This window comes from Apostichopus japonicus, chromosome 21, assembly GCF_037975245.1.
Source record: "Apostichopus japonicus isolate 1M-3 chromosome 21, ASM3797524v1, whole genome shotgun sequence".
NCBI lineage: Eukaryota > Metazoa > Echinodermata > Holothuroidea > Aspidochirotida > Stichopodidae > Apostichopus > Apostichopus japonicus.
Window position 1 is genome coordinate 8,099,710 of NC_092581.1, and position 23,304 is coordinate 8,123,013.

General features: G+C 36.1%; 2 protein-coding genes across 4 annotated transcripts in view; both read left to right on the forward strand.

The window, feature by feature from the left end:
* LOC139963125 (X-linked retinitis pigmentosa GTPase regulator-like) overlaps nt 1-23,304 on the forward strand; it is a 45,482-nt gene that overhangs the window by 8,277 nt on the left and 13,901 nt on the right. The gene's annotated exons all lie outside the window — the stretch shown is intronic.
* On the forward strand, nt 348-22,311 carry LOC139963124 (uncharacterized). Of its 2 annotated transcripts, XM_071963662.1 has the most exons (9): nt 348-848; nt 2,685-2,783; nt 3,205-3,358; nt 3,951-4,161; nt 4,930-4,957; nt 14,790-15,653; nt 15,969-17,942; nt 18,388-18,528; nt 19,248-22,311. In XM_071963662.1, exons 2-9 carry the CDS (start codon nt 2,687-2,689, stop codon nt 19,451-19,453), a joined length of 3,675 nt encoding a protein of 1,224 aa, XP_071819763.1. In that variant the 5' UTR covers nt 348-848; nt 2,685-2,686; the 3' UTR covers nt 19,454-22,311. The 2 variants fall into 2 exon arrangements, with proteins under 2 accessions (XP_071819763.1, XP_071819764.1); XM_071963663.1 differs by lacking the exons at nt 348-848; nt 2,685-2,783; nt 3,205-3,358; nt 4,930-4,957 and having other exon boundaries at nt 3,999-4,161.

Consider the following 23,304-nt stretch of genomic DNA (forward strand, 5'->3'; position numbering starts at 1 on the left):
GTTCCTAATAATTTGCAGTACAAGTACAACATCATGAGTACCCATGCAAGTTCAATTTCCCTTGGTACAAGTACTAATTTATAAGCACAGGTAAGTGTACATAAATTTGCACAATGCCCTTAGTATGAGTGCAAATCCACAATGATCAATACAAGAACAGTCAGTCTATTTACTACAAATATCTTTCCTACTTTTGGATTTGGTAAGGAAATAAGTTGTTCTTGAAATTTATCTCAGAGACAGTAGTAACAAAGGAGTGTCTTCCATTTTTCATCACCAGTTTATAATATTTGAGGTTAACTACAAACTGTTGTCTTTTTGGTTCCTTGCTGAAAGCAAAGGAACCTATGTATTCAGGTTGGCGTGTGTGTGTGTGTATGTATGTGTGTGTGTGGGTGTGTGTGTGTGCGTGTGTAACAGCTTCCAATTGAGGACACTCATAGTGTTACACACCTTCCAACCGGGGACTTGCTCCCAAACGGGGACGTCCCCGTTTGGTTTATGCTCGTATCTCTGTTCCTATTGGTCAAAATAGTTACCGCTAAAATTTCCAGTTCAATAGGCGGGAGTCGTCAATTAGTATATTTGAAACGTTTGAGTGTAAATATTTGTGTTTTCTGAGCATGGTTGTCTGTAATGCGCGGTCCCTGTTTGCACAGTGAGAAATCAAATCACGTGACATGTCACTGCCGCGAAAGTTGACGACTGCCCTCACCTACGATGTCCCCGTTTAGTCGAAATGTAACTACACAACTACACAAGGAGCACGCTACTTACTACTACAAGTGAAAACATCCAGAATAAGTCAGTGATTCAAGTCGTTGTTTTTCCAGAAAAGGACCTAGTGAGTAAGTAAATTAAGCAATGTGCAATAATTCCAAGTAAACAACTCGTACGTTGTTTAATTAGCGTAATATCAAACGTGGACGTCCCCGTTCCGATAGGCCCAGGCTAAAGTTAGGCTAGGCCTAGTCTGATAGACTTACTATCGTTAGTTCTGTGCTAGTCTAGTCGTAACTGTTTTACCAACGTTCTGTCTAAATTAAAAAGGAACGATTAATGCTTTTAATGGTAATTTAGAGACAACAAAAGTTACGGAATGATTGAACAATGATATTTGTCCCACTCATTTTAAGATAAGGCTAGATAAGTCTAGGGTAGCCTAACATAAGTAACGTTAGCATCAACACAGAGACGATAAGGTATATGCCATGCATTTTGTCAAGCAGGAACACGTGCCCGGTTGGATAGGTAATCGTGAAGTATCAAAAGGGTCCTCCCCATTTGGATAGGTTAACATGATACACGATGTTATAGTATATACCCCAGGTAGACTAGCCATCACTCCACACACTTGTAATGATTAAGAAAATCACTCTTTGAGTAGTAGTACTACTAGCCTAGGCCTAGTACTACTTTAGTATTACTAGTACTACCCTAAGTGTTGGCCATGTGGGTTAGTCAATTATTATCAGTAGCTTGGTACCATTGTTGGTGCTATGATATGGCTTCTTCTGGTTTTCCTATAGATCCAAATACTGTGTTTGGACATTTCATTACAACTTCAGTTTCAGTTTACCACGAGATTGTTTCACTCTGTCTTCGCTTTGGGATAACAAGACTATCAATTTGTTTTTGTGACTTTCTCAAAGCTTGGTGCATATTTGTGTATGAAGAAGAAGATTTTGATGTTATACAACTACATGTGTTACACAACCATCTTAATTGTGAAGTAGCTCATATTTAAGAACAAGTGAACATTCAAAACTATGCTGTAAGATATTGTCCCAAAATGTGAATATGTAGGCCTATGTTGGTGTTCTTAATTGTTGGAAGATCTATCCATAGGCTTTAGGTAGCAGAAATAGTAAAAAGGCCATGGAAGGCCACTTAGGCCTTTATTCGCCTGAGAAAGTTAATCTGATGAAATATTTTTATCATCACCAAAACAATTCAAACTAACTGATAGGATGTAAAGAACCAAACAAGCTGTGTCTTAGTTCTTGACTTTAGTCTGTTATTTCACTGACCCCTTCTTTTGCTTAAGTGACAGTTACTTGTTCATGAAAGTGTCATGAAAACATTTTAATCTTTACATTCTGTTGCATTGGTTATTAATTGGAAGCAATTGTGAATGGAATATTTTTTAACCTCACTAACTTTTCCTAACAAGACGCTGGTTTCAGTACTAAAAGAAATAACCAGTGACATGGGTCAGTCAGTTCACTACAATGCTTTTTCCCCCAAGTACTACATTGTTGAAATTTGAAGAGAGAAGAAAACCACAAATGTCATTATTCCACACTCAAAATGTTCATAGTTCATCACTCCAACAAACAGATTTAGAGAAATATTACCAGTGCATCGGTTAGTCTATGACCTGCATTATAGGCTTTGTTAGGCTACTGTACTTACAGTTATTGCAGTAAATGTTTATATCATGAATCCTTACATCACAGATCTAATAAGGTTTTTCACCATCCAAACAGATACATGCTGTCATGCAATTGTTGTCTACCATTTTGATGTTTAAAAAACTATAACTAAGCTAATATTAGACTTGTATAGTTTTGGTTTGTTGACGGTCAATGATGTCATGTGAAAATCTTCTATAGAGCAACACAAATGTACGAAAATCTACAAAATCTAACCTTGTGTTTATTAATCTTCATTTTAACAACTAGACATGCAAAGAAGAACAAGAAAAAGACGTAGATCTGTTACAGAACTATGTACAGAAGAGGATCCCCCTGGATTCCTTGTAAAGAATTCTCCAGGAAAAGGTATGCATTATCATAAATATTGCAAGTATTTCCCTTCATAAGCACTTTTTCAATAATATATTCAGCATACTTTCTTGCAAAATGGACAGATGGACTTTCACCACTGTAAACCAATTACTGTGCTGAACAAAACTCTTTCATATGCTGAGCGTAATACAGTTTGCGACTTTTTAACTCATCAAATGTTGAAGCTTTGTTTAGTTAATGTTTTTCTTACTTGTCAGTTGTTTGGTTCACTTCAGTTATGAAATAGATCCAATTTACCAACTTTGTTACCATATTAGTGTGGAGTGACAAAGCAGATGGATAGCCTTATACTGGCAAGGTGTCTCCTAACACAAAATGTAATACTGTACTGTTAAACTTTTCTTTTCATTAGCTGTGATGCAGGAATGTGTTCTATATCTTTTCATTATTAAAGGGAGAGGTGTCTTTACCGACTGCATAGTTGAGAAAGGGGAATTCCTTTTCTCCTATCATGGTGAACTCATTTCTGGGAGAGAAGGGGAGACTAGGGAGGAACATACCAGCAGTGTATTCAGATATTTCTTCAAATATCAAGACAAGAAATGGTGGTAAGCTATATGTAATTGTCATGAAGTAAACAGTCCATTTATAGCCCAAAATGGTTTATAACCATAGTGCACTTTACTTGCTTCACTATATACATTATACACAACAGTATGTACTTACAGCCTAAGGAGTTCTTGTCTGATTCTGAATCTATCCAATTCTGGACTATTCTTGACTTGAAATTAATAAAAAGCCTAGGACCTCAGCCAAGAGAATGTTCGAGGGTATATGAATTATCACTCTATTTTTCCACTATTCTTTTCTCAAGCATACAAAAGCACATTAAATAACTTTCTCACCATCACTGAAAGTTGCAGTTATGATTGAGAGAGGAGACAGATAATTCATATTCAAAACAGCCTTGTCATTGTACAATCTGATGGCTTTCCATATGAAAGGAAAGTTTTATTAACAATATATTGAATGCATTTGTTTATTCTTTTGATTATCACTATTAAAACCATAAATGTTTACAATATATTTATCTTTCACATTTTGTAGGTATTGCAATTAAAATGGCTGTGTTTATCAGCACCATTAATTAGGAATATTGTATACTACATGTGTTTGTGACTGGTATCTTTTTTCTTGCAGTGTTGATGCTACAAATGAACCCACTCATGGTCCAAAGCTTGGCCGTCTCGTAAACCACGGAAGAGGAGATCAGGCCAATGCAAAAATGGTAGTCAAGGCTCTGAACAATTTGCCCATTCTGTGCTTGTTAAGCAAAGAAAGACTTACCCCAGGAGTAGAAATTTTGTATGATTACGGCCTTGACGAGAAGGATATGCCATGGATGAAGAAGGTACAGTAGGAATTTAATGTTTTATTTTGTACACGATAAGTTTGGATATTGTATTCTCAGTGTATATTGATTTGTATATTTCATAGCTGACTAACAGGCTCGTTGTAGTCTCTTGGGTGTTTAATTTCTCACTTATTTGGTTGTATACAGAGTGCAGACTGAAGGTGAGATCATTTACTTTGCATCCTTATGGTACCTATGTCTGCCAAAATGCACCTGGAATGATGAACTAGGCCATCACTAGCTAAATGTTCCCATGGGAATAGAATGCATTACTGTACATTCATTGTTGGGAAACAAAATGTGGTTGTGTATTAAGTCCATCACTAATCACTGTTAAGCAGCTTGCAAGTGGTTTTACTAAACAATAATGTCCATTTAGTAAGACTGAGAGGTATCCAGCTTATTTTTGTGTATCATATATGTATTTTCAAAGTGACCTAATCTGTATCCCATTGAAAAAGTCAGCTCAAAGAGTCCTTACCAAAACTTATGTCATGTTCATTTCTAACTCGACAATAAGAATAAATCTGTCTATCTATTTGGTGTACTGAATGTGAAGGGTTGTTCCGGCTAATCTGTTGTAAACAATTTTCATACTAAACGGTGTCCAAGTGCAATATGCCTAGATCCAGTCAGATGGAAATTGTTAACTTGATCTGCTGTAATCCTTTGCATTCAGCAATAAACTTTTGACAGGAAGTTTCTCATTCTCATTTCACATAGCTTCAGTACTGAAATGTGTGCAATATATGTCTTCCATTCCAGCCACCAGGCTCCTCTCTGACCCATACAGGTTAATTCTCATTTCTTGTGTTGGTTTTCAAGTTATTATTTTCTGCAGTTACACAGTTAAAGGCTATTTTGCCTTGTTTATCTTTTGCATTCCATTAAGTGTTAAAGGGATATTCCAGTGGCAGATGATGTTAGTGTACATTCACGAAAAAGATGAAAATATTCCGCACTAGTACTTTAAAACCCTGTCTCAATATTTTGTCTCTAAATGTGTTGCTTTGTGGTTAATTATACTTGCAAGTAAATGCCTAGAAAATTGCAGGAAATTGATCCGAGTGGGTGGTCTGTGATATGTCATCATTTCTTCAAAAGCTCTACTTTAACTACATAATTTTTCTGTTGATTTGTTCTTAAAATATGATACGTTTGGATTTTCATTGGAAATAGCTCTCATTTTACTCTGAATTTAATCCTTAAAATACAAATTTTTAGTAAGAACGTTATTTCCACTCTCGATAAATGGTTTGCACTTTATAATAAAACACAAAAGTATTTTCAGTTAGTCTGATGTAATGACACCACTAACTCTGTCATAACATCATTGCCAGACACATTTGAAACATTTTTCCAAAGAAATTCATGAATATCTTTGCATCAACTTGTGCCAGTGGAATATCCATCCAACACCTTTTTTTTTGCATTGTTTAATTCTCACATTTTTTCTTTTGCCTGTTCATTATTGTCTTTCTTGTTTCAACCTAACATTTCAGCTGATGATTTGATGAGAGTATAAAAAGAGGTAATTGTAATAATAAGTTGACAGAATAATTGAGAGTCTTATTAATGTACATATAATAAGTAAGTAAGTGACTGAGTCAGTCAGTCAGTCCGTCAGTCAGTCAATCAGCCAGTCAGTCAGTCAGTCAATCACTCTACTGTAAAAAATATGGCTATGTTACAAATATGAAAAATAGTGATAGAGCGAACGATAAAACATTAAACAATCGAACAATAAAACACACAAAGGCAGGACCTAACGGCTCAAGTTATCATAGTAAAGCCTTATTGCACGTGGAATAAATGAATTGCGATGACGGTTGCTTCTCATGGGTGGGAGACGCAGTCTGCCAGTGCCCCTAGTTATGATATTATCGTGCAGATAACAGTGAAGCGGGTGATCATGGTCATTCCAAACAATGTCTAGTTTGTTTTGGAGCAAGCACATATGGATATAATAGTAGTGTCCTCATTTGGTACTGTGGGCAGTAAATCTGTATATGATATATGTAGATCTCGTGAACAGTTTAATTTTAATGTGAAGTAAAGTAGTATAGCATAGTAGCCTTGATAGGTCACAGCCTACAGATATGATAATTTTCCAATTGGAATATGGTGCGTATGCAAGAAATACATTGTTTGAAGGTACATGCATACTTAGTTGATTCAGTATAGAATTAACCGTTGCAAATAAGTTAAGTTACGAATTAGTAGAAAATAGCAGCAATGTTGGTACATCATATATCAATCCTTACAGTACCTTGCATCACACATAGTTTACAACATATGGCATATGATGTAGTGCATGTGATAGAAATATGTTGTTGTTACCTGTGACAGTGTGCAGTGCCACTAATTGGTACAGTACATAATTTCTACATCGCCAAGTAGACAAATATTTTATCTTCAGTTGGTGTGTAATGTACCATATCTAGTTTAAATTTACATTAGTTGCCCTCCTAACCCTAATGGGAAAAATGTTTTACTTTTCGTACCAGTTCATAATGTCCAAATCATTTTTTTCTAGATCTTAGTTTGTAATCATTATATACCATAGAATCCACATGTCATATGTGATACATCATCTTCTTAAATATGCATTAAACATTCTCCATTGTCCCAAGGGCCACTGCAGGTTTAATTCTAAGACATGAATTGTCTTAAGTTGCTGCTTTAGCATAGGTTCTAGCATGGAGTTTTCAATGGTGTTTATTTACTAATTATTACAACAACATATGCATTGGCAGGCCTATGTGCTACATCTGATGTAGCTCATGCACTTATCCTTTTAATGTGAAAAGTTCATTGCATGTACCAGAACTATTGTTCCTAGCCATTGGTACACAAGGTCCAAATATTAATGCTGTACCTATGTAATGATATAGAGTGATCACATTTGGTACGTGTATTATTTCTATTGCAAATGTGTTAAATTTCTAAAAGATAGAATATTTTATCCAAACATGGTTTGTTAAACAGTGATCTTCTTCATTGGGCACAATACAGTGTCTCCATCAGTGTACAGTGTAAAACTAAACAAATATTGTTTTTAGGCACTCAGACACAACGTCCTCATTTGGTTTGTCATTTTCTTGTAGCTACTTGTATTGTGTAAGTATTTATATTCTTTCAAGGATCTAATGCACAGACTCCCCAGTTGGTATGTACTTTGATTGTAGCTAATGTTTCAAGGTACAGTATAAAGTAGTAGAATATATCATCCATGAATATTCAAATGGTATGTTGTACACCTCTCCATCTTAATGGTGAATGTAGATCAGAAAGTACATTGTTTCTCCATTTGGTGTGTGAGTATAGAAATTAGTACTTTCTAGGATCTGATGCACAGAGTCCCCAGTTGGTATGTACTTTGATTGTAGCTAATTTGTCAAGGTATAAAGTAGTAGAATATATCATCCATGAATATTCAATTGGTATGTGGTACACCTCTCCATCTTAATGGTGAATGTAGATCCAAAAAGTATTGTACATTGTTTCTCCATTTGGTGTGTGTGAGTATAGAAATTAGTACTTTCTTAGGCTCTGATGCACAGAGTCCCCAGTTGGTATGTACTTTGATTGTAGCTAATGTGTCAAGGTATAAAGTAGTAGAATATATCATCCATTTATATTCAAAAGGTATTTGGTACACCTCTCCATCTTAATGGTGAATGTAGATCCAAAAAGTACATTGTTTCTCCATTTGGTGTGTGTGAGTATAGAAATTAGTACTTTCTAGGCACTGATGCACAGAGTCCCCAGTTGGTATGTACTTTGATTGTAGCTAATGTGTCAAGGTATAAAGTAGTAGAATAAATCATCCATTAATGTTCAAATGGTATGTGGTACACCTCTCCATCTTAATGGTGAATGTATATCAAAAAAGTACATTGTTTCTCCATTTGGTGTGTGTGAGTATAGAAATTAGTACTTTATAGGCACTGATGCACAGAGTCCCCAGTTGGTATGTACTTTGATTGTAGCTAATGTGTCAAGGTATAAAGTAGTAGAATAAATCATCCATTAATGTTCAAATGGTATGTGGTACACCTCTCCATCTTAATGGTGAATGTATATCAAAAAAGTACATTGTTTCTCCATTTGGTGTGTGTGAGTATAGAAATTAGTACTTTATAGGCACTGATGCACAGAGTCCCCAGTTGGTATGTACTTTGATTGTAGCTAATGTGTCAAGGTATAAAGTAGTAGAATAAATCATCCATTAATGTTCAAATGGTATGTGGTACACCTCTCCATCTTAATGGTGAATGTAGATCCAAAAAGTACATTGTTTCTCCATTTGGTGTGTGTGAGTATAGAAATTACTACTTTATAGGCACTGATGCACAGAGTCCCCAGTTGGTATGTACTTTGATTGTAGCTAATGTGTCAAGGTATAAAGTAGTAGAATAAATCATCCATTAATGTTCAAATGGTATGTGGTACACCTCTCCATCTTAATGGTGAATGTATATCAAAAAAGTACATTGTTTCTCCATTTGGTGTGTGTGAGTATAGAAATTAGTACTTTCTAGGCACTGATGCACAGAGTCCCCAGTTGGTATGTACTTTGATTGTAGCTAATGTGTCAAGGTATAAAGTAGTAGAATAAATCATCCATTTATATTCAAATGGTATGTGGTACACCTCTCCATCTTAATGGTGAATGTAGATCAAAAAAATACATTGTTTCTCCATCCGGTGTGTGTGAGTATAGAAATTAGTACTTTCTAGGCACTGATTCACAGAGTCCCCAGTTGGTATGTACTTTGATTGTAGCTAATGTGTCAAGGTATAAAGTAGTAGAATATATCATCCATTTATATTCAAAAGGTATGTGGTGCACCTCTCCATCTTAATGGTGAATGTAGATCAAAAAGGTACTGTACATTGTTTCTCCATTTGGTGTGTGTGAGTATAGAAATTAGTACTTTCTTAGGCTCTGATGCACAGAGTCCCCAGTTGGTATGTACTTTGATTGTAGCTAATGTGTCAAGGTATAAAGTAGTAGAATATATCATCCATTAATGTTCAAATGGTATGTGGTACACCTCTCCATCTTAATGGTGAATGTATATCAAAAAAGTACATTGTTTCTCCATTTGGTGTGTGTGAGTATAGAAATTAGTACTTTCTAGGCACTGATTCACAGAGTCCCCAGTTGGTATGTACTTTGATTGTAGCTAATGTGTCAAGGTATAAAGTAGTAGAATAAATCAGCCATGAATATTCAAATGGTATGTGGTACACCTCTCCATGTTAATGGTCAATGTAGATCAAAAAAATACATTGTTTCTCCATTCGGTGTGTGTGAGTATAGAAATTAGCACTTTCTAGGATCTGATGCACAGAGTCCCCAGTTGGTATGTACTTTGATTGTAGCTAATGATTCAAGGTATAAAGTAGTAGAATATATTATCCATTAATATTCAAATGGTTTGTGGTACACCTCTCCATCTTAATGGTGAATGTAGATCAAAAAGTACATTGTTTCTCCATTCGGTGTGTTTGAGTATAGAAATTACAGGGTAGTTAGTACTTTATTGGCACTGATGCACAGAGTCCCCAGTTGGTATGTACTTTGATTGTAGCTAATTTGTCAAGGTATAAAGTAGAAGAATATATCATCCATTTATATTCAAAAGGTATGTGGTGCACCTCTCCATCTTAATGGTGAATGTAGATCAAAAAAGTACTGTACATTGTTTCTCCATTTGGTGTGTGTGAGTATAGAAATTAGTACTTTATAGGCACTGATGCACAGAGTCCCCAGTTGGTATGTACTTTGATTGTAGCTAATGTGTCAAGGTATAAAGTAGTAGAATAAATCATCCATTAATGTTCAAATGGTATGTGGTACACCTCTCCATCTTAATGGTGAATGTAGATCAAAAAGTACATTGTTTCTCCATTTGGTGTGTGTGAGAATAGAAATTAGTACTTTCTTAGGCTCTGATGCACAGAGTCCCCAGTTGGTATGTACTTTGATTGTAGCTAATGATTCAAGGTATAAAGTAGTAGAATATATCATCCATTTATATTCAAAAGGTATGTGGTGCACCTCTCCATCTTAATGGTGAATGTAGATCAAAAAAGTACTGTACATTGTTTCTCCATTTGGTGTGTGTGAGTATAGAAATTAGTACTTTCTAGGCACTGATGCACAGAGTCCCCAGTTGGTATGTACTTTGATTGTAGCTAATGTGTCAAGGTATAAAGTAGTAGAATATATCATCCATTAATATTTAAATGGTATGTGGTGCACCTCTCCATCTTAATGGTGAATGTATATCAAAAAAGTACATTGTTTCTCCATTTGGTGTGTGTGAGTATAGAAATTAGTACTTTCTAGGCACTGATGCACAGAGTCCCCAGTTGGTATGTACTTTGATTGTAGCTAATGTGTCATGGTATAAAGTAGTAGAACATTTTATCCATGAATATTCAAATGGTATGTGGTGCACCTCTCCATGTTAATGGTGAATGTAGATCAAAAAAGTACATTGTTTCTCCATTTGGTGTGTGTGAGTATAGAAATTAGTACTTTCTAGGCACTGATGCACAGAGTCCCCAGTTGGTATGTACTTTGATTGTAGCTAATGTGTCAAGGTATAAAGTAGTAGAATATATCATCCATTTATATTCAAAAGGTATGTGGTGCACCTCTCCATCTTAATGGTGAATGTAGATCAAAAAAGTCCTGTACATTGTTTCTCCATTTGGTGTGTGTGAGTATAGAAATTAGTACTTTCTTAGGCTCTGATGCACAGAGTCCCCAGTTGGTATGTACTTTGATTGTAGCTAATGTGTCAAGGTATAAAGTAGTAGAATATATCATCCATTTATATTCAAAAGGTATTTGGTACACCTCTCCATCTTAATGGTGAATGTAGATCCAAAAAGTACATTGTTTCTCCATTTGGTGTGTGAGTATAGAAATTAGTACTTTCTAGCATCTGATGCACAGAGTCCCCAGTTGGTATGCACTTTGATTGTAGCTAATGTGTCAAGGTATAAAGTAGTAGAATAAATCATCCATTAATATTCAAATGGTATGTGGTACACCTCTCCATCTTAATGGTGAATGTAGATCAAAAAGTACATTGTTTCTCCATTTGGTGTGTGTGAGTATAGAAATTAGTACTTTCTAGCATCTGATGCACAGAGTCCCCAGTTGGTATGTACTTTGATTGTAGCTAATGTGTCAAGGTATAAAGTAGTAGAATATATCATCCATTTATATTCAAAAGGTATGTGGTGCACCTCTCCATCTTAATGGTGAATGTAGATCAAAAAAGTACTGTACATTGTTTCTCCATTTGGTGTGTGTGAGTATAGAAATTAGTACTTTCTTAGGCTCTGATGCACAGAGTCCCCAGTTGGTATGTACTTTGATTGTAGCTAATGTGTCAAGGTATAAAGTAGTAGAATATATCATCCATTTATATTCAAAAGGTATTTGGTACACCTCTCCATCTTAATGGTGAATGTAGATCCAAAAAGTACATTGTTTCTCCATTTGGTGTGTGTGAGTATAGAAATTAGTACTTTCTAGGCACTGATGCACAGAGTCCCCAGTTGGTATGTACTTTGATTGTAGCTAATGTGTCAAGGTATAAAGTAGTAGAATATATCATCCATTAATATTTAAATGGTATGTGGTGCACCTCTCCATCTTAATGGTGAATGTATATCAAAAAAGTACATTGTTTCTCCATTTGGTGTGTGTGAGTATAGAAATTAGTACTTTCTAGGCACTGATGCACAGAGTCCCCAGTTGGTATGTACTTTGATTGTAGCTAATGTGTCATGGTATAAAGTAGTAGAACATTTTATCCATGAATATTCAAATGGTATGTGGTGCACCTCTCCATCTTAATGGTGAATGTAGATCAAAAAAGTACATTGTTTCTCCATTTGGTGTGTGTGAGTATAGAAATTAGTACTTTCTAGGCACTGATGCACAGAGTCCCCAGTTGGTATGTACTTTGATTGTAGCTAATGTGTCAAGGTATAAAGTAGTAGAATAAATCATCCATTAATGTTCAAATGGTATGTGGTACACCTCTCCATCTTAATGGTGAATGTAGATCAAAAAGTACATTGTTTCTCCATTTGGTGTGTGTGAGTATAGAAATTAGTACTTTCTTAGGCTCTGATGCACAGAGTCCCCAGTTGGTATGTACTTTGATTGTAGCTAATGTGTCAAGGTATAAAGTAGTAGAATATATCATCCATTTATATTCAAAAGGTATGTGGTGCACCTCTCCATCTTAATGGTGAATGTAGATCAAAAAAGTCCTGTACATTGTTTCTCCATTTGGTGTGTGTGAGTATAGAAATTAGTACTTTCTTAGGCTCTGATGCACAGAGTCCCCAGTTGGTATGTACTTTGATTGTAGCTAATGTGTCAAGGTATAAAGTAGTAGAATATATCATCCATTTATATTCAAAAGGTATTTGGTACACCTCTCCATCTTAATGGTGAATGTAGATCCAAAAAGTACATTGTTTCTCCATTTGGTGTGTGAGTATAGAAATTAGTACTTTCTAGGCACTGATGCACAGAGTCCCCAGTTGGTATGCACTTTGATTGTAGCTAATGTGTCAAGGTATAAAGTAGTAGAATAAATCATCCATTAATATTCAAATGGTATGTGGTACACCTCTCCATCTTAATGGTGAATGTAGATCAAAAAGTACATTGTTTCTCCATTTGGTGTGTGTGAGTATAGAAATTAGTACTTTCTAGCATCTGATGCACAGAGTCCCCAGTTGGTATGTACTTTGATTGTAGCTAATGTGTCAAGGTATAAAGTAGTAGAATATATCATCCATTTATATTCAAAAGGTATGTGGTGCACCTCTCCATCTTAATGGTGAATGTAGATCAAAAAAGTACTGTACATTGTTTCTCCATTTGGTGTGTGTGAGTATAGAAATTAGTACTTTCTTAGGCTCTGATGCACAGAGTCCCCAGTTGGTATGTACTTTGATTGTAGCTAATGTGTCAAGGTATAAAGTAGTAGAATATATCATCCATTTATATTCAAAAGGTATTTGGTACACCTCTCCATCTTAATGGTGAGTGTAGATCCAAAAAGTACATTGTTTCTTCATTTGGTGTGTGTGAGTATAGAAATTAGTACTTTCTAGGCACTGATGCACAGAGTCCCCAGTTGGTATGTACTTTGATTGTAGCTAATGTGTCAAGGTATAAAGTAGTAGAATAAATCATCCATTAATATTCAAATGGTATGTGGTACACCTCTCCATCTTAATGGTGAATGTAGATCAAAAAGTACATTGTTTCTCCATATGGTGTGTGTGAGTATAGAAATTAGTACTTTCTAGGATCTGATGCACAGAGTCCCCAGTTGGTATGTACTTTGATTGTAGCTAATGTGTCAAGGTATAAAGTAGTAGAATATATCATCCATTAATATTCAAATGGTATGTGGTACACCTCTCCATCTTAATGGTGAATGTAGATCAAAAAAATTACATTGTTTCTCCATTTGGTGTGTGTGAGTATAGAAATTAGTACTTTCTAGGCATTGATGCACAGAGTCCCCAGTTGGTATGTTCTTTGATTGTAGCTACTGGTAAATATATTTTTTTTTTAGTAGAACATAGCATTCACAAGCATTTTGTATGTGACTCATCTATCTTTCCATGAATGTGCTGTATTGTATCAGTACAAGTTATGTTGTTCTTAGGTTCTATCATAGATTGGCCCACAAGGTATGTTATTAGTGTCATCAGTTTCTGTGTGCTACTGTAAGATGTCAATGGTTTGTATTTAATTCATCATTGTAGCTGCTACAGTGTTGACATAATAGTGTCATTGGTTTTTGCAAATGTGTTACCACAGTAATTATAAAGTGCTAGGCATAACTTTAAAGGTGTAGACATGTTGTGCAATGTTGCCATATTTGTTCTGATATTTGGTATTTATGATTATATTTTTAAATTTTATTGGTTCTGTTTATCTGTTTTTACTAACTTATACAAAGGTTGGTTAAAGGGTACCCTTCTTATGTATGGTATTTATGTGCACCGATGCACAGAGTCCCAAGTTGGTATGCTATATAGCTGTATATAATGTCTGGAAGATCTTATGTAGAAGAGCATAGCATCCTTATACGTTTGATATGCGACACATCATGAATGTGCATTACATGAATGTCTATACTGTACTGCCATAGTAGAACAAATCATGTATCTGGTTACTAGCACAGAGTGTCCCCACTTTGTATGCTTAATATTTTCCGTTAAAAATGGATTCAGTTTCAAGATAAATAGAATGTAGATCAATCCAATGGTTGCATCGACAAGTGGTATGTGATACATCATTCGATCTTGCATGTACAAAGTACATTGTTTCTCCATTTGGTGTGTGAGTATAGAAATGAGTACTTTCTGGGCACTAATGCACAGAGTCCCCAGTTGGTATGTACTTTGATTGTAGCTAATGTGTAAATGTAAATTTGAAAATGTGTTTCCATTTTCCACAGCATAAATATAAAGGTGTCTACATGGTGTTAAATGTTTCCTTATTTGTTTTGATATTTGATATTTATTATTATGTTTTTTTAAATTGTTTTATCCAACAGATGGGGAACCAAAAGCCTCTGCAGTAATTCAGCAAAAACTAGCGGTAAACGACAATAAACAACCTACCTGTACAGAGGTGTTTGGAGAAACTCATACAGGATCTGAGCAATATCAGGAAGTGGCAGACCATGACCAAAAAACAGATACAGAAGCAAAACACCCTGCAGTACTTGCGCAAGAATTGCCAGCAGCAGAACTCAACCGACCATCAGATGTAGAAAGAGAGGCTGATGTAGAATCTACAAAGGAACCGAAAGTAGCACAACAGGTCCAGCCAACAGATATTGAACTTAAGCAAAAACTAGCGGTAAACGACAATAAACAACCTACAGAGGTGTTTGGAGAAACTCATACACGATCTGAGCAATATCAGGAAGTGGCAGACCTTGACCAAAAAACAGATACAGAAGCAAAACACCCTGCAGTACTTGGGCAAGAATTGCAAGCAGCAGAACTCAACCGACCATCAGATGTAGAAAGAGAGGCTGATGTAGAATCTACAAAGGAACCGAAAGTAGCACAACAGGTCCAGCCAACAGATATTGAACTTAAGCAAAAACTAGCGGTAAACGACAATAAACAACCTACAGAGGTGTTTGGAGAAACTCATACACGATCTGAGCAATATCAGGAAATGGCAGACCTTGACCAAAAAACAGATATAGAAGCAAAACACCCTGCAGTACTTGGGCAAGAATTGCAAGCAGCAGAACTCAACCGACCATCAGATGTAGAAAGAGAGGCTGATGTAGAATCTACAAAGGAACCGAAAGTAGCACAACAGGTCCAGCCAACAGATATTGAACTTAAGCAAGAAATGAAAGTAGCAGACCAAGTGAGAGGATACAAAGTTCTTGAAACAAGTAAGTACCATATCATCAACAATTATCAACATATCATGTTAAATGTGCAGATACAAGTGATTCTGTATTATATTTGTTTGCATATGCTATGTGGAAAGCAACTAGTCATAATCCTCGTATGAAATACATGTCTGTTTGCTAAGATGGATAACTAAGAGCCTAACACTAAGTGTTCTCTTTGATACAATTTGTTACTTTTTGTCAAATTTTTAAGACAAAATCAAAGCAAAAATATGTGCTTCTTCTGGCTATTGCAGGTGTTCCATAGTTGATTATTACTTCATAATTAAATGTGACAATCACTGATCTTTTCAGAAATCAAAGATGACAGTTTGCTGACGGCATGTTGTAATGAAGTAGGCGAAGATGATGGTCAAAGCGATCAAGACTCATCAAGTTCTTCAGATGAAGGAAGTGAATATTTACCATCTGAAGAGGAAGAATTGGTACCACCATCAGATGCATCAAATGATTCATTCCCAAGATATCCAAACCTTAATCTACTGCTTGGATCTGATGTGGATACTACAGAGTCACAGGAGACTGCAAAGTTCAACGAGGAAGATAGTCCTGGTCCACCTCTAATACATGTTAAAACCACTAGCAACTCAGATGGTAGAAAGTATAATAAGAAACATATCTGCTTTTACTGTGAGATATCCCAAGCAAAGTTGCCACGTCACTTGCAAAGTGCACATTCAGATGAGTCTGCTGTCAGAGATTGGATGGGAGAAACTAATATTACGTTGAAAAATGCCAAGCTTACAAAAATCAGAAACTTGGGAAATCACATCAACAACTGCAAAGTTTTGGAAGAAGGCAGGGGAGAACTACTTGTGAAGTATAGACCTGTGGGAAGTGTAGATCCAGCAGAGTTTGTTCCATGCCCAACCTGCTACGGGTATTTGACCAGGAAATTTCTCTGGAAGCACACCTGTCCATTACAAAATAAGCAGAGTGATGCTGGAAAGAAGAAAAGAGGAGACAGAGTCAGAAATGGTACCATGCTGTTACCAAGCCCATCAAATTTGCATTCAGAAGTTGCAGAACTTTTGTCTACTCTAAAAAATGACAATGTGTCAAGAGTGATTAAGAGTGATGAGCTCATTCTTCAGTTTGCCAAGAAGGAGAATCTAAAACTAGGCCATGATCCTGAACAACAAAACTACACACGCACAAAGCTACGAGAAGTTGCAAGACTCTTAATTGACGCTCGTGTTGTAAGCAAAGATGAAAACCAAACCTTAACTGAACTAATTCATCCTGCAAAATATGACATCGTTGTGACTGCTGCGCGAAATTTAGCAGGATTTGATAGCAGCACACATACATACAAAGTACCCAGTCTTGCATTAAAACTTGGCCATTCCCTGAAGAAGTGTGCTCTTATCGTAAAAGCTGAAGGATTGAAATCTGGTGATGAAAATGCTGTTAATAAATCCACACAGTTTCATGAATTATGCGAGATGAAATGGACAGAGGATATTTCTGTCCATGCCCATCGTACACTCACGGAGAACAAAAGAAACAAAGCAAAGGCATTGCCTCTAGCAGAAGATGTTCTTTGTCTCACATCCTACCTGAAAGAAACATCAGAAGTACAAAGGAAGCTTGTGAAGGAAGGAACATGTGACAGTTTCACAGCTTGGAAATCTCTGAATGAACTTACTCTGACACAAGTGATGCTCTTCAACAGGAGAAGACAAGGTGAGATCTCAAAAATGAGTGTTGATGACTACAATAGTAGATGCCTTCCTGAATCCATGGACTACATTTATGATTCTCTTAGCGACTTTGAGAAAGAGTTGTGCAGGACATTCAAAAGAGTAGAAATTGTTGGGAAGAAAGGAAGAACAGTTCCTGTTCTGCTAACTAAAGAAATGGAGGAATCAATGTCGTTGCTACTCAGTAGCAGAGAGAACGTTGGTGTAAGTGCTGAAAATCCTTATATGTTTCCATCGACTTCAGATGGTCACATTCGAGGTTCTGACTGTATTAGAAGGTATGCTGTTTTGTGTGGAGCAACTAATCCAACTTTCCTGCGATCGACAGCTTTAAGGAAGCAGATTGCCACGGTTAGTCAAGTGCTGAACCTCAAAGACAACGAGCTTGACATACTTGCCAAATTTCTCGGTCATGATGTACGAGTACATCGGGAGTTTTATAGACTACCTGATTCCACGCTGCAGGTTGCGAAAATTTCAAAATTACTCTTATCGCTGGAGAATGGTAGAACCTCAAACCTTGCAGGCAAATCACTTGATGAGATTGACATAGAAAAAGATGAAGGTAAGGAATACCACAATTTTACATTTCTTGGGAAACTGTGCACATACTTCTCCATGATGCAAGCCCCAATTGTTTGTAGAACATGTTGAATGTTGTTCTGAGTAATGATTTCTAGTTCTACAAACAATCCCAGGTCTAAATGTTCTCTACACCCTCAAGCTCTAAATATGTCAAACATTATCAAGTATAATGACAGCAAACCACTCCTGACTGCTTTGCTTAAAAATGCTGCTTACATTTCTAAATGCCTAAAACAGATTAACTAGAGCTCAGTATTTGGAATCACAGGGAATAAATTCCTTCATAGACCCGTAGTACTGCTGAAATGATTAAACATGGTGAGGGTACAGTCAGCTTTCTTGCACTTTTTACCCAATTGTTGTCTACGTGTATGTAAGATGTGTTGAATATATATCACAAATATAACTCTTGATGTTCTTTGCAGAGATACAGGAGGATGAAAGTGTAAATGACAGTGAAGAAGATGAGAAAGTGGAAGAAGAGGATGAGCAGGAGCAGGAGCCTTTGAACCATGTTCCACATGTGACAATGCCAGAACAAAGTCCAATTCCAGCAACTGCAAAAAGTATGTAAACTAGATAGTTTGTAATATTACATTTCTGTAATTCTTCATGTACAGTAAGCATCACGTCGGCTAGCGATATGAGTAACTGCTCACAATATACACTGACTTTCTCTTGCAATTGCTTCCTTGCTTCTGTTTTGCTTATATCAGATGAAAATGGGTGTCATGCCTGCTCATGTGGTGTGCAAAGTACAATGTCTCACCAGTCACTTGTTTGAACTCTATTCAAGCATAATATATATTTGCTCATTTTCAATGTATATGTGTCTGATGTGGGTGAATGTCACAATATAATATTTTAATAACTCTAAAATATGCCATTAACTGCTCACGACTTTGCATACAAAACAAAAATAGGACTCAATCCACAGTAACATTGACATGGATGACTGAACAAATACATGTTACTGTAGCTACTGTGAACAATCCTCACAATTTGCCTTTTACACTAGTCTTGTTAATTCTTGAGGGATTTGCCGCAACTCATTTTCTAGTAGATGATTGAATTGTTCCACCTGTTTTTTGAGAAGCCAGAAAACATTATAGTTTTGTATGAACAGACCTATTCCCATTCTGACAGATGCACCGGGCATGCTCTTTAGGTGACCTTTTACACATGTCTGTTCTCATCTAAGGCGATTTTGTCTGTTCTCATCTAAGGCAATAGTGCAATACATATCTGCATAATTGTTTAAGTTAATTTCTTTTCACTTTTTCAGAAACACAATGCAGAAGGAGACCTTGGTCAAATGAAGAAGTAGACATAATGAAGAAAGCCTTCAGAAAGGAAATTGCACAGAACAAACTTCCTGGAAAAGCAGCGATTGAAAAAGTTCTTGAGCAGTATGATTGCCTTAGAGGGCGCAAATGGACCAACTTGAAAGATTTTATTCGAAATCGCTTTCTAAAAGCAAATAAAGAGTAGAGCTGTTATACAACTGTTTCAAATAAACCGTTATTTGAGTGGGTGGTACTTAGTTATGAGGATACAAGTTTCAGTGTCACTTTTCTACATGAAAAAACGTGGGAAGCAAATAGGCGGCTGCTATTTTTGTGATACTTTTCAAAGCTTTTGTTGTTTGTTCATCACATCACTCTTAAAAGTTGTGTTTGTATTTTAGATTTATGGCTGACCAGAAAAACAGCTGTGACTTATTTGACCTATGTGTTATTTCTAATTCACTGCAACATTGCATTACTAGTTTATTTTTAATTCAGGTACTAAGTTGCACTACATACATAAAATGGTGCACAGATAATATTTCCTTAAGTAATAGAAAAACTTATGCAGAGCAAAAACAAAGGGTTAGAAAGGTTGAACAGCTCTTTTATTGTTTATGTGTTTTAATTCTTAATTACTACATTATTACAGGCATGTTTTTCATTTCAGTAATTACGTTGCACTGCATAATTTAAATTGTGTCGAACGCCTTTAGAAAAAAAGCTGCAGAGAGAAAATTTTAAAAAAAGTAATAGAAAAACTCCTGGATAAATGAGAACACTAGGAAAAATGTAAGCTACTTATTTGTAATTGCTTGGAGAAACTTCAAAAGAAAACACACAAAGGTTAGATAAATGTTGTTTTTAAGGAGAACAGCTCTGACATTGAGTGTGGTTGCAGAAGAAAAATAGATGGCTGTTACTGCTATTTATATTATTGTTTTCAAAAATGTTGTTTTGTTTGTTGATGACAGCTTCATTAAAGTGATATTTGTACTTAAGTTTAAGGGCTGAGGGAATGTTGACTTCTTTAAAATTGGTATACTGTAGTTGACTGATAGAGCTAATTTATATGCTGGTCTTTGCTTAATAATGCCACATCTGAGGTGCCTAGTTGAAACATGGCTGAAATAGTCAAAAAGGTGGTGATGCTATTGGATTGATTCAAATCAATTAGCTGATATGTTTGTTTACTGTTCATTATGTTTAAGCTGTTTAACTTGGTGTTATATGAATACATTGTTTTGTTACTTACTTTTAGTTTCCATTGTGTTATAGTTATTTTCTCTGTCAATGTGTGAGATTGGCTTCTGTTAAAGGAGAAAATAGATGGCTGCTATTACTGCTATTAATATTATTATTTTAAAAACTGTTGTTTTGTTTGTTGATGACAGTCCCATTAAAGTGATATTTGTACTTAAGTTTAAGGGCTGACCGGTAAGACAGTTTGAGTTGAGCAATTTATTTATGTCTGATATTGGATATAAGTTCAGTTTTCAAAGCAATAGAATTGCTCTTTAATTAAACAACTTTATTACTTTACTTAAATGGGTTTTTTTTTCAAAATCACTGCATCACCTTGATTTAAGCAATTGCATGTTACCAATATAGGGAATGTTGACCTCTTTAAAATTGGTATAGTTGACTGATAGAGCTAATTTATATGCTGGTCTTTGCTTAATAATGCCACATCTGAGGTGCCTAGTTGAAACATGGCTGAAATAGTCAAAAAGGTGGTGATGCTATTAGATTGATTCAAATCAATAAGCTGATATGTTTGTTTACTGTTCGTTATATTTAAGCTGTTTAACTTGGTGTTATATAAATACATTGTTTTGTTACTTACTTTTAGTTTCCATTGTGTTATAGTTATGTTCTCTGTCAATGTCTGAATTTGACGTATCAACGCGTATCAAAACTGATCTGAGTATGTTTTTAAACATGAATCCAACTAAAGTTGACATATTTGAAAACTTTGTTGCCAACTTTTGCTTGTACCCATTTAGTATGGACTAAGTTACCCCTGTGCTGAAGTGTGATTGTAAATGCAAACCCTGTTAGGTATTGACAATAATAGAACATGAACCACTGTTGTGTCCCCAGTTGAAATACACTGTGTGTCCGCATTTGGTACATAACTTGTTAAGTGTGGTCCACAATTGGAATACACTGTGTGTCCCCATTTGGTACATAACTTGTTAAGTGTGGTCCACAATTGGAATACACTGTGTGTCCCCATTTGGTACATTACTTGTTAAGTGTGGTCCACAGTGGAAAAAACTGTGTGTCCCCATTTGGTACATTACTTGTTAAGTGTGGTCCACAGTTGAAATACACTGTGTGTCCCCATTTGGTACATTACTTGCTAAGTGTGGTCCCCAGTTGAAAAACACTGTGTGTCCCCATTTGGTACATTACTTGTTAAGTGTGGTCCCCAGTTGAAAAACACTGTGTGTCCCCATTTGGTATGTACTTTATCAAAATAGTTTTTAGCTTATATATTCCCTAGCATTAAGTGTTAATGAAAAGCCTCCTGCCATGGCTCATTGCAAGTCATAGGACACACCCTCATACCTGGGAATATGCCGTGCGGCACTGTCCCCACTTGGTCAGTCCAAAAAAAGAGTCCCCGATTGGAGCCTGTTACATGTATGTGTGTGTGTGTGTGTGTGACGCTTAAGCTTGTATGCACGATAACTCAACAAGGGATTGACTGATCATGATCAAACTTGGTGGGTGGGTGGCCCATAGTGAGTAGATGAACCCTATTGTTTTTGGTGCCCACAAAGGTCACCAAAGGTCAGTTATGGTCCAAAAACCTAAAATACTAAAACTGCAATAACTCCCAGTGCCAATGTGCGACAAGGTTGATATTTTGGGACAAGTTGTGAACTGGTTAGGGCAATGTTTTCAAACATAACGGTCATGTGATCCGAGGTCACCAAAGGTCAATTAATGATAAAAAACTAGTATTTTTGCGATAACTTGAGAACGAATTGTCCGTTAGGGTTGGGAGTTGCTTCAATTTAATCCAATTGTCGACCCACATCTGGGTGACCCTTGACCTCAATTTGACCTCTGGTGACCTTTTTATGTTTTGGGGATTTTTACAGTTTCGATGCTATTTTCAGATGTCAAAGGTACTTCTGATCATAATTGTCAATAGGTTGACCCCCGTGTGACCTTCGTGTGCGGAGTTATACGAGGTCAAAGTTAATTTTCAGACATTTAATGCAATAACTCTCAGTTCCAAGGTGTGACATGGTTGATATTTTCGGACAAGTTGCAAATGGTATAGGGGAATATTTTCAAACTTAACGGTCATGTGATCCGAGGTCACCAAAGGTCAATTAATGATAAAAAACTAGTATTTTTGTGATAACTTGAGAACGAACTGTCCGTTAAGGTTGGGAGTTGCTTCAATGTAATCCATTTGTCAACCCGCATCTGGGTGACCCTTGACCTCAATTTGACCTCTGGTGACCTTTTCGTGTTTTGGGGATTTTTACAGTTTCGATGCTATTTTCAGATGTCAAAGGTGCCTTCAGATCATAAATGTCAATAGGTTGACCCCAATGTGACCTTCGTGTGCGAAGTTATACGAGTTCAAAGATAAATAATATTAATGAGGGTCACAGGTCAAACGTGAAAAACTCCCAAGTTGCAATAACTTAGCTACTATTTATTGGAATTTCGTCAAACTTGGTATGATGATATTGGTAGATAGTCTCTACACACTGATGTGTGTTGCAATTGATATCATGCATGTTTATAAGGGGGGGGGGGGGGGGGGCTAGCATTATTTCGTTATAAAAAGTTTGTATGCACAATAACTCAACAAGGGAATGACCAATCATTACCATACTTGGTGAGTGGGTGGCCCATAGTAAGTAGATTATCCCTGTTGATGTTGGTGCTCATTTCATGAATATTAATGAGGTCATGGGGTCAAACGTGAAATACTCCAAATTGCAATTACTTGGCTACTATTACTAGTCGGAATTTCGTCAAACTTGGTATGATGATAATGGTAGATAGTCTTCACACACTGATGTG

What these genes read in the sequence shown, in the direction of transcription:
- LOC139963124 (XM_071963662.1), top strand. Translation starts at nt 2,687, where the DNA reads ATGCAAAGAAGAACAAGAAAAAGACGTAGATCTGTTACAGAACTATGT. An exon ending in ATACAAAGTTCTTGAAACAA is followed by an intron (nt 15,654 to 15,968) that starts GTAAGTACCATA and finishes TGATCTTTTCAG; the next exon opens with AAATCAAAGATGACAGTTTG. An exon ending in AATTCCAGCAACTGCAAAAA is followed by an intron (nt 18,529 to 19,247) that starts GTATGTAAACTA and finishes TCACTTTTTCAG; the next exon opens with AAACACAATGCAGAAGGAGA.